The sequence below is a fragment of the Oryx dammah genome, unplaced genomic scaffold (genome assembly GCF_014754425.2).
Source record: "Oryx dammah isolate SB20612 unplaced genomic scaffold, SCBI_Odam_1.1 HiC_scaffold_2, whole genome shotgun sequence".
Classification (NCBI taxonomy): domain Eukaryota; kingdom Metazoa; phylum Chordata; class Mammalia; order Artiodactyla; family Bovidae; genus Oryx; species Oryx dammah.
The window spans coordinates 89,604,717-89,621,682 of record NW_024070186.1 but is presented as its reverse complement, the minus strand read 5'-3'; the positions used below and the strand labels follow the sequence as shown (position 1 = coordinate 89,621,682).

Sequence of the window (16,966 nt, the reverse complement as noted above, 5' to 3'; positions counted from 1 at the left end):
GGCAACCATTCTGATGTGTGTAAACATCTTGATTTTCTCATGCAGGGGTTTCCAAAGCAATTTTAGAAAGTGCTGGGGGAAATGTGGAAATAGAATGTTCTCGCCAAGGTAAGGCACAATGCTAGTTTTTGATTTTAAGTTTTAAGTGGAAGACTGCATATGGGAGGCTGTGGAGGATGAGGAAAGTCTTGGGGTTGGGAAGACAACATATTGATCTGGAAATCATGCCTTTTACTGAAGAATTCCTGCTGCAGTGAATTAGAAATGAAAAGTAATCTCCCAGTTAATAAGAGAAGTGAGATTCATCAGAGCTAGTATTTTAGGAGTTTCTTATTCACAGAGAATACTTTATCTTTCAATTCAGACATTTTCCTTTTTAAACAATCAGAGAGTGGGTTCAGCCTCTAATTTTGTGTCTTTTTGTCTCATGTTTCCCAGCTCAACAGGGCCACAGTGATTATATAATTACTGAAGGTGGGTTTTTGAAGTGCAAGAATATCATTCATGTCATTGGTGGAAATGATGTCAAGAGATCAGTCACCTGTGTTTTGCAAGAGTGTGAAAAACGGCATTACTCGTCTGTTTGCCTCCCGGCCATTGGGACAGGTTTGTGACCTCTGGCTGTCAAGGCTGAATCCCAAGGCGACCACTTTCCCTTAGATTTGGTGCTGATGATGGTTAATGTACTTACTCCTGAGTTGGCATCAGTTTCCTCAACTCAGGGCAACCCCTGAGGGAAGGAGCAAAGCCTGAGGGTAGTTTAAGTAAAAGGGAAAAATGAAGAAAAGTGAAGAGAGTATTGGCATAGTAGACATTTGCTTTCTAATATGGAAGGGAAGGGAGAAGAAAAAGTCCGTTTCTCATTACTTTTATCAGCTCTTTTCTCTTTTTCAGCCCCTACACATGTCCCATTATTTAGTCTTCAACTTCCCCTCTACTCCTCTTCACTGAAACACCAGTGCATGGACTTTGCTTCCTCCAGACAGCATGGCCATCCCCCTTCTCTTGCCTCTTCAACAAGGGGCTGGTCATGGGGCATCTCAGCCTCTCAGTCAGCAGAACTCGGTGGATTCTAATGAGTCAGAAAATCTAGGCCTTCCTCGTTCAGCCTGTCTGCCTCTTCGGAGTTTCTTGTTTTCCTCAAACTGTATAATGATTGTATGAGTCTTCTTTTATAAGGATGGTGCTTTGGGCTTATCACTTGTAAGGTGATGCTCTCTGAGCTGCTTCCCCAGAAATCTGAGGCATGTGCATGAATCAGGTACTCCTTCTTGGTCTCCCTTAAGGGAGCTTGCTCAGGCTTGAAGTGGCTGGAGATGACTGGTCCCAGAGAGAGAAGGCACAGCACTGGCTTAAACATTCCATTGCTCAGGAATCCAAGTTTGAGTGTCTCATACTGGCATTTTAGGCCCTCCAAAAGCTCAGCTTCATAAACCTAACCGTCCTTGTTACTTTCTGGGCCTTCTTATCCTCTATCCCATATTTTGATTTCTCGTATATTTTTCATTCTTCTTTTCCCACATAGAATGTTATCTCTTTGGTTCTCTATATCTGAAAGTATGATTTATATACCCTTTATTCTTCCATTCTCTTTTTAGTATCATCCAGTCCTAGCAGATTAGCCAATGTATTATCTGTCTGTCCTGATCTCTGTCATTTTTAACGGACACCCACTAATGACTCTCTAGTCTCTATCTCCATCTGCTTTTTCCTCTGAGCTCCAGTCTTGTGTTTCTGCCTTAACTTTAATTGTGCTAAGAAAGCAGGCAGCCTCAGAGTGGCACTGACCTTCCCAAGGGAGTCCCTGAGTGGAGTCAGAGAAGAAATAAGGAAATGAGGCAGTTTAGTTTTGTATAAATATTTCTGGGTTACTGCAAACCTGTTGTTTTCTTCCACTGACCTGGTCTGCACAAAGAAATCGAGGTTAGCAATTTCTTGCTTGTCTTGTTTCCCTGTCATTATCCCTACCTGAGCAGGCCCTTAGACTAACAGATGGAGGAGTTTGCTTCCTTAGTGGTGTTTATGAGTTGAGACTGTAATCGAGACAGTTGCTGGCAGGAAAGGAAGCCCTCTCCCTGTTCCTCACAGGCACCTGCTTGAGGAGAGAGAACGGGCACTCAGTGTTACCTGCAGGCATCTCAAGCTGAAAGCAAACTCTGAACTCCAGTTCATTGTCTTCTCCCCACACCTGCCCTTCCTCTTATAACTCCAAGCATGTTAAAAATATCACTTTCTATCTAGAATCTTTGATTCTACACTCTTTACCACTCCTGTGTGCATTAGCTTATTAATTAGTTTGATGACTAAGAAAAAGGTTCAGTTCAGAAGAGGCACCTGACCTGTTATGAGACACAGACATGTTAGCAAACAGCCACAGTGCAGTGTGACGTGTGAAACACACATGAAGGATGTGGGTGGCAAAGGACAGGGAACAAAGAGGCAAGTGTAAAGCCAGTTGGTCACTTGGCCCTGCTGACTTTAATTCCTGAATATCTCCTCAACCCCGATACCCAGCTCTTCATTCTGGCCTCCTCTCTTTGTTCAGCTCTTATCTTTTGCCTAAACCTTTACTTACAGACTCCTCTTTAGAACTGGGCTCCCTGCTCCAGTGCTTCCTCCATTCACCCCTCTATTCCTTGTTTAACTTTCTAAAAACCAGATCTGTTCCCCTGAACACATCAAGTTCAATGCATCACACCCCTTACATAGTTCTATTTGGCATAGCCTTTCCCTCAGTTTCCTGTACTTTACCTGTTGAACACCTATTCATCCCCACATGTCATATCCTCTGTGTCCAAAGTGCTTAGATTGTTGAGAGTAGATGAATGTATCTGAACACTACCATTTAGATTCTTGCAAATACCATGGAATAACTACAGCTTTACAATGAGAGTTTCTCTCTTCCTCTGATCATGTAATCAAAACACCCAATCGTCTACATTACTACAGTTGTCTCCATAGCCAGGTCAGAGAGGGGCGCTCTCCTCTCTGCAGTAATAGTGGGCACAGTGAACAGGGGTGATCCAAGCGGGCCTTTCGTCTATCACACCAAGCGGCCCAGGGGACTTTCACATTGCCTCCCTCCCTCAATATTGGAGAAGGCAATGGCACCCCACTCCAGTACTCTTGCCTGGAAAATCCCATGGATGGAGGAGCCTGGTGGGCTGCAGTCCATAGGGTCACGGAGAGTCAGACACGACTAAGCAACTTCACTTTCGCTTTTCACTTTCGTGCATTGGAGAAGGCAATGGCAGCCCACTCCAGTGTTCTTGCCTGGAGAATCCCAGGGACAGGGGAGCCTGGTGGGCTGCCGTCTATGGGGTCACACAGCGTCAGACACGACTGAGGCGACTTAGCAGCAGCAGCAGCAGCTCCCTCAATATGATAGCTGCTATTCATATGGAACTGCTTCCCTGACTTTTCATGAGTTTTTTCAAGGAATTTTCATACTCTTATTTAGGCAGTAGGCTTGGGAAATCAAGATATGAAGCATGTTTAATGTAGGAAAAGACCTTGCTCGGGTGGCAGCCTTGAACCCTGCAACTCAGCTAAAACTGCACTGACTGGAGGAGGCAAAACTTCTTGGAGGCTCATGGACAATTTGTGTGCAGAGAATTATAGATTATAACAAATAGCTTATGGATTTAGGTGTCTTACAGAATTAGCTCATTTTAAATCAGGTATCCAAAGACATCTGAGAGAAAAGGATATATCCATAAAGTCAAGAAATGACTCAACCAAAAGTAATCATTGTTCTCTTTAAATGGCAGTATATGTCAACATACATTATCATCTTTTACTTTTTCTGGATCTTTTAAGGACACTAGTGAGCCGAGAGAGGTTAACTGCTCTGTAACAGAGAGACACAGTGAGCTGGGATCAGCTGAATAGAGCCAATAAGAACATCAGACACCAAGTTATGTTTCATTGTTAATTGCTGGGCTGTTCCTGACGTCCTGGAACAAAAAGCCCCCCTTGCGTCTAGGACTTCAGGGGTGTTTGCTGGTGCCTTGTCAGTAAAGTCCACGGTGATGAGAGTTGAAGAGTGGGAATTTATTCTGAGAATTGCAATCCCTAATTCAGTCTTCACTTTTTTCCAGTTGAGCCTTTTCCCCCTAATTATTTTTATTATTTGCCTTTCCAGGTAGTGCCAGACAAGACCCAGATAAGGTTGCGGTAGCCACAATTGATGCCATTGAAGAATTTATTCAGAAAAGATTAGTCCAGTCTATGAAAAAAGTTAAAGTTGTTATCTTTCAGCCTCAACTACTGGATGTATTTTATGCCAACATGAAAAAAAGAGGACCTCAGCCTTCTTTCCAACAGTGTATGATGTCTAAAATTGCATGTGAGTTGTTCATTTTTATGAAATACATATTTCTAATATTGATGTTACATGAGAAACAGCTATCCTTTTTTGGTAGTTTATTAGTTTTCTTCCAGTTTTATGGCGATATAGTTGACATACATCTCTGTATAAGTTTAAGATATACAACATAATGGTTTGACATATTGCGAAATGAGTACCATGGTCAGTTTAGTTAGCATCCATCATCTCACACAGATAAAATAAAAAGAGAAAACAAAGAAGAATTTTTTTTCTTGTGACAAGAACTCTTAGAATTTACTTTCTTAACAGCTTTCATATACAGCATATAGTAGTGTTAACTACAGTCATTAAAGAAGGTTTTTGGACCCAATTCCGATGTATGTGTGGAGGCTTTCCTGTAGTCACAAGCAAATCTCAGACCCTAGCAAGGTGTCTGAGGATTCAGCCTGGTTTTGACATCATCTACTCAGAGATGGAATCAGATTCCACAGGCAAAGGGCTCTCAGTGTAACAAGATGGCCCTCCACTTTCGATGCCAGTCACAAGCCAAATACTGTATATATGAGAAAAATATTTGGCCATTCAGATGACCAAATATATTTTTCTGATAAATCACAATATCATAGTCATCATTCTGTATATTATTACATTCCTGGTACTTATTTACCTTGTAATTGGAAGTTTGCATCTTTTGGCTACCTTTCTCCAGTCGCCTTCAACCCTTGCCCTCCAGCCTCCTAGTGACCACAAGTCTGATCTCTTTTTCTATGAGGTTTTTTTTCTTTTAAAATTCCTCATTATCAGTTTGTCTCTCTCTGTCTGATTTGAAATTAGCTAATCTTTAATGAACTATCACAAAGAGAAATTAAGAAAACAATCTCATTTATAATTGCATCAAAAAGAATAAAATCCCAGAAATAAATTTAACCAAGGAGGTGAAAAACCTATACTGTGAAAACTATAAAATATTGATGAAAGAAACTGAAGAAAATACAAATAAATGGAAATATAGTTTATACTCCTGGATTGGAAGGATTAATATTGTTAAAATATCCATACTGGTTAAAGCAAGCTGCAGATCCAATTCAATCCCTATCAAAATTCCAATGGCACTTTTCACAGAAGGTAGAATAAACAATTTTAAAATCTGCATGGAACCACAAAAGACCCCAAATAGCCAAAGCAATCTTGAGGAAGAAGAACAAAGCTAGAAGCATTATACTTTTTGATTTCAAACTATATTACAAAGATACAATAATCAAAACAGTTTGGTACTGATAAAAATAGACACATAGATTAATAGAGACCAACACCATAGAGAGCCCAGAAATAAAGCCATGCACATATGTTTAATTAATTTACAACATGGGAGCCAAGAATATGCAGTGTGGAAAGGATAGTCTCCTCAGTAAACAGTGTTGGGTGCTTGCTTCAGAAGCCTATAAACTGGACCACCACATGCAAAAGAATAAAACTGGACCACTGTCTTACACTGGACACAAAAGTCAAAATCAAAACAGATTAAAGACTTGAACATAAGACTTGAAACTATAAAACTCCTAGAAGAAAACATATAGGTAAGCTCCTTGACATTGGTCTTAACAATGATTTCTTTTTAGATTTGACACTAAAAGTACAAATAGCAAAAGCAAAAATGAGTAACTGTTTCAAACTAAAAAGCTTCTGCACAGCAAAGGAATTCATCAATAAAATGAAAAGGCAACCCACTGAACGGGAGAAAATGGTTGCAAATTGTATATCTGGTAAGGTGTTACATCCTAAATATATAAAGAACTCATACAACTCAATAGAAAAAAAAAAAAGCAAACAATCTGGTTTTAAGATAGAGTATCTAAATAGAGATTTTTCAAAAAAAGATATACAAATGGCCAATAGGTATATGGAAAAGTGTTCAACATTATTAATCATCAGGGAAATATAAATCAAAATCATAATGAGTGACCACCTCACATGATGAACAGCTATTGGCAAAAAGAAAAGGGATTTTCTTGGTGGTCCAGTGAAATTAAAAGTCTGCTCTTCCACTGCAGGGGGCACAGGTTTCATCCCTGGCTGGGGAACTAAGATCCCACATACCATGTGGCATGGCGAAAAAGAAAAAAAGGATTAAAGACTCAAGTACTAAGACTGCCCATAAAACTTCTGGAAGAAAATAGGGGAAAATAAATGATTTTTAAAAAAAGACAAGAAATAACAATTGTTGGTGAGGATTGGAGAAAAGGGAAAACTTGTGCTCTTTTGGTGGGAATGTAAATTGGTACAGCCACTGTGGAAAACAGTATGGAGGTTCCTCAAAAGATTAAAAATAGAAATACCATATGATCTAGCAATTCCATTTCGGGGTATTTATCTGAAGGAAATGAAATCACTTCCTTGAATCCATGTTCATTGCACCATTGTTTTCAGTAGCCACAACATGGAACCATTGAAAGCTGGATTATAAAGAAGATGTTATATATGTATTTCATTAAATATATATGTAATGAAATATTACTCATCCTGTCCCTATTTGAAAGGAGGATACATCCTGTCCCTATTTGAAAGCTAGGCTTTTCCCACCTTCAAAGTAGCTTTTAAAACACCGGTACTCTCAAGAGGGAGGGGAGATGTATATATATATGTAATATTATATATAAAATAAAATATTAAATAATATTATATATATAATGAAATATTACTCAGCCATAAACAAGAAGGAAATCCTGCCACTTGTAACAACTTGGTTGGACCTTGAGGACATTATGATAAGTGACATAAGACAGAGAAAGACAAATACTCAATGATAGCCCTTATATGTGGAATCTTTAAAAAAAAATACTGAATTCATGATTGCCAGAGGTAGGGTGGGTGGTCATGGTGGGCAGAGGGGAATGAGAGGTGGGTGAAATGGGTAAAATTGGTCAAAAGAGTAAAAACATCCAGTTATAAGATAAGCAAGTCCTGGGAATGTAATGTACAGCATGGTGACAAAGAAAGAAAGGAAAAAAGAGAGGGAGGGAGAAGGAAAGAAAGAAAGGAAGGAAGAGACAAAGAGAAATAGCTAATCTTCTTTTCTTTTCTTTTTTAGCATTTTTGGGCTTCTCAAGTAAATCTCCCCCAAAACAGACTCTGGTTTTAGAAAAGAAAACAGAATTAGCAGTTTTTCAGGTGTGTGGTAAAAATGTGAAAAATGTGGAAGACGCTCTCTTGTGGATACAGGACCTCATTCAAAAGGAACAGTTTCCCTACTCCAGTGAAGATGAATGTATCAAAAACTTTGATAAAAATGAATATAAAGAATTGGATGAGCTTCAGAAGAAGCTAAATATTTCCATTTCCTTGAACCGTGAAAGACCTTTGATTGAGGTTTCTGGAATTACCAAAGATGTGATGCAGGCTAGAGATGCAATTGAGGACATGCTCAAGAGAGTTAGACTGTCCAAAGAACAGGAATCTCTGGCAGATCGTACCCGCGATTTTGTAGAATGGCAATATGAGGACGATAATAATAAACTTCATAGTTTTGACAAAATAACCAACATGCAATTGGAGGATGCAAAGAAACAAAAGAAAAAGACAATTGATGTCAAAATCAATAATCAGAGCTACACAGTGGACTTGAGGACGTACGTTGCTGCAGATGCAAAAGGAAACAGGTTATCTGTTCAGCGCCGTACAAAATCTGAAGGTGACTCAAACTTTCAAGCTTGCTCTCCATTACTTTCTGCCTGTGTTGTGTGTTGTACATACATCAAAATGTTGTTCAAGTAGATAAAATCCAACTAACCCTCATAGAAGAAAATAGAAAACTTGGTCTCTGGGTTGAAGGAGCTTACACTTTGGCCAGGAAAATACAGCAAGGGTGCACCCAACAGCTGATCATTATCTTCATGGTAGCAATAGTCAAACGTTGCATTTGGTCTTATCTCTGCAGTTTATAAGCTTCCCAGAGTCAGTTTTGCTGGCGGGGGTTGGGGGTAATGGCTGCTTCAGTCAGGAAAGGGAATGCCATGGGCTGTAGCCTAAGGCTTTCTAGAACAAAAGGAAAACAGAGAGTGGGCCTTCAGAGTCTGTGACTAATGACTGAGTGGATGGGGAGCCTGTAGGGTCTCCCAGAAGTCATTTTCTCCTCTGCCTGAGGATAAGAATCCTTGACACAAACATCAGGAAGCAGCCTTCAAGGTTCCCGAGAAGGCAAAGCTCGTCTTGTGTAGACAGCTATTCCTGCCTTTGAACCACAAAAATCCCCCGCTGAAAACTACTAAATGGCTTTCAGTACATTGGGAGATCAATGTGACAGATTCCTCAGACTCTGAGCAACCCTGGGGAAATGACAAGTACAGCAGTCTGTTTAGCAGAAGGGGAGACAGAGCTGCCACCCCCAGCCTGCCACAAAGCTTAACCTGCCACCCACCCAACTCTTAAGGATCCTGTGAGGTATAATGAAAGATTGGACCTGGAGGATGTGGTAGTGGTGGTGAGTTCTGGCAAAGAGCCGTGCATTTGTAAGCAAAACATTAATGAGTATTTATTGCAAACATTGTAGGAAAATCATTTATATTGCAAAATTATTAAATTCTGACGAGAGACTGAGCGGAATATGGGGCTGTTATACTACACCAAGAGTTCTCAAATCTGAGCCTGATCAAACCTGTAAGATGCAGGTTCTACCCTCAGAAATTTTGATTCCGTAGATCTGTGGGAGTTCTTTTTGTTTGTTTGTTTGTCTTTGTTGCTGCTTTTGGCTGTGCTGGGTCTTCACTGAGGTGAGGGGCTCTTTGTTACAATTCGTGGGCTTAGTTGCTCTGCAGCAGTGGGCTGTTAGTTTCCTGACCACGGACTGAACCCGTGTCCCCTGCATTAGAAGACGGAGTCTTAGTCAGTGGACCATCAAGGAAGTCTCGGTGAGGGTTTTATTTTTTAAAAACAAGCATTATAGTTGGTTCTGATTTGGATTATCTATGGCTCACATTTTGGAAACGTTCTTCTAGAAAGATAAGAGGCTTCTTGTACACTTCAAATTAGGAGATTGCAAAACAAGAGCACAAATGATAGTCAGTTTTTCAAAGCATACCAGGAATATGGACTGTGTAGATGAGGCTTCTCGGGTGCGAGGGAGTTTTTAAATGTCTGTTTTGCAGTTGAGCTGCCTCTGTACTGGAGTGATATGAAGCAGCAGAAAGTCTGTGTGGTTGAGCTACAGCCTGATCATTTAGAATACAGAACTGTGGCAAGCAAGTTTCATGTAACCTGTGCAAACTTCATCATAGAGAAGGTAAGCCTGCTGCTGACATGGAGATTCTTCATGGTAGAAAAAGGGCTGCCATGGTTAAATACATTTTCATTCACATTTTTTTTACTCAGAATTAGAATATTTTATGGTAATTCGGTTTTAAATTCTAGATCCTAGTCCTGTCACTATGATTACTGAGTCATTGAGATTCTTGTGTTAATTAGTACAGTATCACATTAGATTGTAATATGATAACACTATATATTTACTTTGTGAAGCAAGCTAATAAAAATGCCTAAATATGGCTCCTGAGTTGGAGTTGATAACTAGCACGCACGACAGAGAGACACAGGGAGGCTCCTCAGAACAGGATTGTATGCTTCTGCACCACTATTCACAGATCAGCAGTGCCCTCTTCCTTGATAATCCAGTGGTCCTTTCCTTGTTCATTTCCTTTATTTTGGCATCTTCTGCTTAGAAATAGTAGTTTTAAAAGTTTGCTTTTTGAAATTATTTTCTCCTTTGATTTGCAGGGCAATATTATTTAGATGCTTTCTTCTCCTTCTTTTAACTAATTTTCCTTTCATTATCTCTGGTATGTGTTTCTCCTCTAAACCCCTAATCCTAGCTTACCCACAGATTTATATGTTGCTATCCTGTCTCTGCTGGAGAAGGGAATGGCAACCCACTTCAGTAGTCTTCCCTGGGAAACTCCATGGACAGAGGAGCCTGGCAGGTACAGTCCATGGAGTTGCAAGAGTCGCACACACGACTGAGCAACTAAACCATCACCACCGTTCTGTCTCTGCACTTTACCAAGGATTGTTTTTACTCTTCTCACCTGCAGCTATTATTTCAGTGTTGCTGCTGCTGCTGCTAAGTCGCTTCAGTCTTGTCCGACTCTGTGCGACCCCATAGAAGGCAGCCCACCAGGCTCCCCCATCCCTGGGATTCTCCGGGCAAGAACACTGGAGTGGGTTGCCATTTCCTTCTCCAATGCATGAAAGTGAAAAGTGAAAATGAAGTTGCTTAGTCGTGTCCGATTTAGTGACCCCATGGAAAACCCATGGGGTTTTCCAGGCAAGAGTACTGGAGTGGGGTGCCATTTCATTGTTGATAGTTCTCAAATCAGCATCACCAATGTAGATCTTTGACTCAAGCCCTGGAACATACTCCCAGTGGCCTAAAAAATATCTCCGCTTGAATATCTGTCTGCTAACTCAATTTCCCTAAAGCTTATCTCATCATTTCCCTTTCCTTCCCACTTTTTGTCCTTGATTCCATCACTTTCTGAGGAAAGCTAGAAACCTTTGAGTACCTTCCTTTCATCCATAATAACAAGTCGTTCAGTAAGGCCTGTATTTTCTTTCTCTGCAAATTTTCTCTTATTCTCTTTTTGCACTGCCACCACCCTGTTATTCATGTACTTAAGTGATGATAATAATTCAAAAAAGATTTGAAGTGTACTTCAAATAACGTAAATAAATGAAGAAAATGGACAAAAAAGGAGGGTAGGGAAATTAGTTTCCTAATACTGTTAGTTCCATTAGTTTACAAAAATACATAACATGTATTTTATGAGGTCCTAGATAGTTACTAGAAGAGGCCCTCAAATTTGTCCTTGTGCTTCCTAGTAGACAATGCATAGAAGTAAACAGTCAACTTTAAGTTTTATAATGTCTATAAATCAAAGAGCAAAGCATTTGATTAAGAGACTTAGTTCTTCCTAATACTGAGACTGACTCCTGAGAGAGTTCTCCTGAGAATAAGTACTAGAGAATATTTTCATAGTCATCCTCACAATGAATTCAATATAAAATTTTATGCCAGTGTATTTTTTTTAGTCTCTCAATATAGGAAGGAGAGGACTAGGTGAGAGAGATAAGAGGTACAAACTGCCAGTTGCACAGTAGTGGAGTCAGAGGTAGGAAGTGTGCAGTGTGGAGAATATAGTAATTATGTCACATCCTTGTATGATGACTGATTGTAGCTATACTTATTATGGTGATCATTTTGAAATACATGGAAGTATTGAATCACTATGTTATATAATAGGAACTAGCATGGTGTTGTAGGTCAATTATACTGCAAAAATAAACAGACTCATCAGAGAGCAAGAGATAAGATTTGTGGTTGCCAGAGGCAGGGGGTACCAGGAGAGGGAATGGGTTGAAAGGTAGGCAAAAGGTACAAACTTGTGGTTATAAGATAAAGGAGTCCTGGGGATGTCATGTACAACATGATAAGTATAATTAACACTGTTTTCACACACTATGTCATGTGTGATAATTGTTGGGAGAGTGGATCCTAGAGTTCTCATCACAAGGAAACAAATTGTTTCTATTTCATTAATTTTATATCTTTATGAAATGATGGATGTTCACTGGACTTGTGGTGGTTGTTTCATGATATATTTAAGTCAAATCGCTATGCTGTACACCTTAAACTTATACAGTGCTATATGCATGGAAACTATATCTTGATAAAATTGGAAGAAAAAATAAGCTTGCCAAATAGATAGATAGATCCCTCTATATAAACCTATTGAGCAGAACAATTCTATGTGGTACCAAGAAAATATAATTCAAGAACACAGCTCAGTGATGATCTGGTTCTGGGAGAAGTTTCATTCAAAATACCAATTAGAGTCCTCTGGGGGTCGGGCTCTGGCACACTGTGATGAGATGCCAATTCTAGATTGAGCAGGATTACCCAGTTGACCAGAAATGTTTGCAGTGGGCCCTGAAGGCTTACCATGTGTTGACAGACCTTCACTAGAGAAATGATTTCACTCTTTTGTAGTAGAACCCTTTTGTCAAATAAAATCTTTAAAAATATATATATTTATTGTTTGTTTAGTTTTGACTGTGCTGGGTCTTTGTTGCTGCATGCAGGTTTTCTCTAATTGCGATGAGCAGGGGCAACTCTAGTTGCAGTGTGCTGGCTTCTTGTTGCAGTGTCTTCTCTTGCTGAGCAGCACAGGCTCTCGGCGCATGTGCTTCAGTAGCTGGGGTGCACGGGCTCGTGGTTGCAGCTCATGGTCTCTGGAGTTCCGGCTCAGTTCTTGTGGCACATGGGCTTTGTTGCCCCACGTATGTAGGAACCTCTTGGACCAGGGATCAAACCCATGTCCCCTGCATTGGCAGGCGGATTCTTAACTTACTGGACCGCCAGGGAAACCCTCAAATAAAATCTTATGTGAAACCTTGGTCTATGACAAGCAAAGCTTTAGATTGTACCTAAAAGCACCTCTTTGGAGGTATCTGTAGTACAAAAACACTAACATGAAAAATGGGTGGTCTGTCATCCTCCGTGACTGTCATGTCTGTGACTAAGATTTTTTTATCACTCATGAACTTCCACCTAGACTCAACAATTTGGTAACATTTGCTTTCTTCCCCCTTGCTGTTTTTCCTGAAACAACTGAAAGTAAGTTGCAGATATCATGACACTCCTAAATATTTTAGCACATGTCTTGTAAGAATAAAGGCATTGTCCTAAATAGCACAATTATCATTATCCCATGTAAGAAAGTTAATATTTTTATTTAATAATATCCAATAGAGAGTCAATATTCAAATTTCCGCAGTTGGTCAAAAGAGCTTTCTTAGAATGTCCCCTCAACCCCTGCCTCCATCTGGATTCACACATCCATCTGGATTCACACATTGCACTTGGTCATTATATTAATATCTCCCTCATCTCTTCTGATCTAGAACAGTACTCCTTCATTTTTAAACATTATTTTTCATGATACTGAAACTTTAGAAGAGTTTAAGCTAGTTGTGTTGTAGAATATTCCACATTCTGACTCTATCTTGCCTAGATTCTTTAAGAATCCATGCAGTTTTCTTGTAGATTCTAATTTGTTTGATTCCTCTTGGAATCATTTAAGTTATTCCTCTGTCCTCTTTATTTCTGGTAAACTTAGAGTTAGGTTGAAAGTCTTGGGTAAATTCAGATAAGTTTTTGCAAGAATATTTTTTGCAGGTAATGTATCAAACTTTTTATTGAACTGTGAGCATAATGTGAAATAATTATCTTTCCACTAAAAATAAATAAATTTTAAAAGAATGGTTTCAAAACTCTATATGAATAAAATTTTAAGGCTTTAAAAAATGAGTAAAATAGGGCTTCCTTGGTGGCCCAGTGTGGTAAGGAATCCACCTGCCAACGCAGGAGACATGAGTTTGATCCCCGACCTGGGAAGATACCATATGCTATAGAGTGGCTAAGCAATTGTGCCACAACTATTGAGCCTGCAGGCCCTAGAACCTGTGCTCCATGGCAAGAGAAGCTACCACAGTGAGAAGCCTCACCCCCAGCTAGAGAGTGGGCCCTACTTGCCACAACTAGAGAAAAGCCCTTACAGTGACAAAGACCTGGAACCATAAATAAATACAATTATTGTTTAAATGAGTAAAATTTAAAGTAAATGGAAATAAAATGGAAGTGGGGAGTTTGAAGATTAAAAACTTAGTTGTAGGCAAAAGGAAAAATAAAATTTAAGATTATAAAGTGGATCAACAAAATACATGATAATGCTGAGACTTGGAACTAGTGGGCAAACTATCTTAAATAAGAAAACCAAAACTGAAAAAATAGATAAAGGCACGTAATAATAGTGTCAGACTTGAGAGTTCTTTGAACTAGAAGATTCTGACCACATGGAACCTTCGCCTTGTGCCTAGTCATAAGGGTCCTAGCCCCCTTTGCCCACCCCTCACTCTTTCCCAAGTCAACCTTATGAAACTGCCACTACCTGGTGACTAGGGGAATGTAAAAACTGATCTGAAATCCAACGCTCAAGGAGTTTCCACCATGATCCTGGAGGCCAAAGAGGACGGTCAGACCATGGCCACTTTGGTCTATAACCAGATCCCCTCCCATTCCACTCTTCCAACTGGACCAGAGATCAATTTTCATTAATTAAAATTTCGTTCTTGCCTAGACACTCTAGTTCTTCTCCTCCTGTTAGAACATGGCTAGATAAACCAGTATCCCAGATCTGAGGATGAGTGCAGCCAAGAGACAAAGTGAGATAGATGGCAACAGGAGCAGTTAGAAGCTGGAGAGAGGCTTTGGTCAGCCAAGTTCATATATTGAGGACTTACGATCCTAAACATTGTCTGCTCTCATATGGTGCATAAAAGATGTTGAAAATTAAATTGATATTCTTACCTAGGCCTATTTCTGTGAAACTCTAGACCTAAAAAGATTTCTGAATGCAGAATGTGTCATCTGGCATTGAATTTGCTGTTTATTGTAATCTGTACTTAAGAAAAATAGTGGTCATGTTTCATCTCCTGTATCTTGCCAAGGGCTCTTAGCAGTGACAGGAAATTTTTCCTTATTGACTTGCAGATTGAGAGGATTCAGAATCCAGAGCTCTGGAAACACTATCAGACAAAGAAAAACAACATGGATGCCAAGAATGGCCAGGTGACCAATGAGAAGCTGCTCTTCCATGGGACAGATGCTGCCTCAGTGGCACTTGTCAACGGAAACGGCTTTAACCGCAGTTATGCTGGAAAGAATGGTAAGGAAGCACATAATCTGGCTGCTTCAAAGGAGGTGTTAGCCATGAGAGTCCAAGCTGGCTGGGGACAGCGGGGATGGCATTGTGTTCTCTCGTGGTTGGAGGCTATGTGACAAGCCAAAGTTTTAGGTTAGACTCAGTATCTTTCATCCCAAAGGAGCTGACTGGCCCTCCGGGGTGGAGGAATGATTTTTAAAAATTTAAAACACACACAAAACTTTTTAAAAGAGGCTTTAGAGAGAACTGAACATTATTTTTAACATTATTTGACATGTTGGATCAGTGTGTCAAATTATAAACTAATTGGAAATCCTTAAGGATGGTTTGTTTTTCTCCTCACAGCTGTAGCATATGGAAAAGGAACCTATTTTGCTGTCAATGCCAGTTACTCTGCCAGTGATGTGTACTCCAGACCAGATGCAAACGGGAAGAAGCATATGTATTATGTGCGAGTACTCACTGGATGCTACACACTTGGAAACGCATCATTAATTGTGCCTCCTCCAAAGGACCACCAAAATCCTACTGACTTATATGACACTGTCACAGATTGTCTGCAAAATCCAAATTTATTTGTGGTATTTTATGACTACCAGGCTTACCCAGAGTACCTCATTACTTTTAGACGTTAACATTTTGGTAACCTTTGCAGAAGATATTATTTATCTATACATATCTAACTGTAAAGCAAGTAGTAGTTTTTTTTTCTCTCTCTCTTAACAGCTTTTGCTAAGGTCAAAGGACCTTTGTCACTGAAATCAGACTTTCTCCAGCCTCTCTTTCATAACTGGAATAAACCTATCTTGAGAGCAATAAATTTGAGAATTTAAATCTGATAACTGTTAGCACTGTGTGTCCTTAATCATGATATCAAATCTGTAGAAGTACAGGTGTGTCATTTCCTTCCAGGAAGGAGAGAATAACATTAATCTTAAAGGCAGCGGGCATGGTGACGCAGTTTCAGCTGCCACTTGCAGACATGTCAGGACCCCATCCTGCTGTGGGGAGCACAGTATTACACCCCATACTACTGTGGGGAGCACAGTATAACTAAGTGGGTGGGGCTGCTTCTTCCCTGGGTGCAGGAATCATGTCTAGTTTTTTATATCCCTGGGCTGAGGTCTATGCCTAATGTACAATGGACGCTCTACACGTGTTTCATAAACTAAGAATGAAGACGTCCCAGTCAGACTCCTGAGCAACGGGAACCATCTCTTCAACACCCTTGACTTATTGTCACTTTGCTGCAAACTGAAGAGATTCCATCACAGGGAACTGTATTCTTCTCAAATCAGCTGGGATACATGGCTTTGCTCTGGTCAGGGCTCTGGGACTGCAGTGTTGCCCTGCCCTGCACAGGCCAGGGGCTGGGGTCTAGCTTGGGGACTAGGTGAATCATGTCCCATGGAGTTGTGCAGTATAGCAGCCCTGTCTCCAACTGGTCCTTTTTCATGATGAACCCACATCTGCCTTCCTGTAACTTCTATTTGTGGTCTTAGTTCTGCCTAGCAGAGAAAAAAGGGGATAATGCCTGCTGTGTCTTCAGCATGAAACCCTTATATTAAATGAATCTAAGTGTGTTAAATAGCTTATTTCCCTTGGCAGCCTAGCTTTTGATGATTTTAAAGCCTTGGGTATAAATAAACCGAAGGAATTAAGCAGTCATTTTACTAATTTGCTAACTCCCTATCTATTGGATAGTAATGAAAGTTTCTTTTATAACTTCCCTAAGTAAATTTCAGATTCAAACATTATTTGAGTGCCTAAATTGTACCACATAGTATAATAGGTGCTTTCATACAGTGTTTATTTTATTCCCCCAACACTTTTTTAAGAATTATATCCCCATTTTAAAGTTGAGGAA

General features: G+C 39.9%; 1 protein-coding gene across 1 annotated transcript in view; it reads left to right on the top strand.

Moving 5' to 3' along the window:
• LOC120870890 (protein mono-ADP-ribosyltransferase PARP14-like) overlaps positions 1-15,941 on the top strand; it is a 42,594-nt gene extending 26,653 nt beyond the window's left edge. Inside the window, exons 11-17 of the mRNA XM_040250447.1 lie at positions 46-108; positions 439-606; positions 4,145-4,348; positions 7,419-8,018; positions 9,472-9,605; positions 14,928-15,102; positions 15,445-15,941. Of these exons, the coding sequence (XP_040106381.1) occupies positions 46-108; positions 439-606; positions 4,145-4,348; positions 7,419-8,018; positions 9,472-9,605; positions 14,928-15,102; positions 15,445-15,734 (1,634 nt within the window). The 3' untranslated portion in view covers positions 15,735-15,941. The remainder of the gene's footprint in view (positions 1-45; positions 109-438; positions 607-4,144; positions 4,349-7,418; positions 8,019-9,471; positions 9,606-14,927; positions 15,103-15,444) is intronic.
• The last annotated feature ends 1,025 nt before the right edge of the window (positions 15,942-16,966 follow it).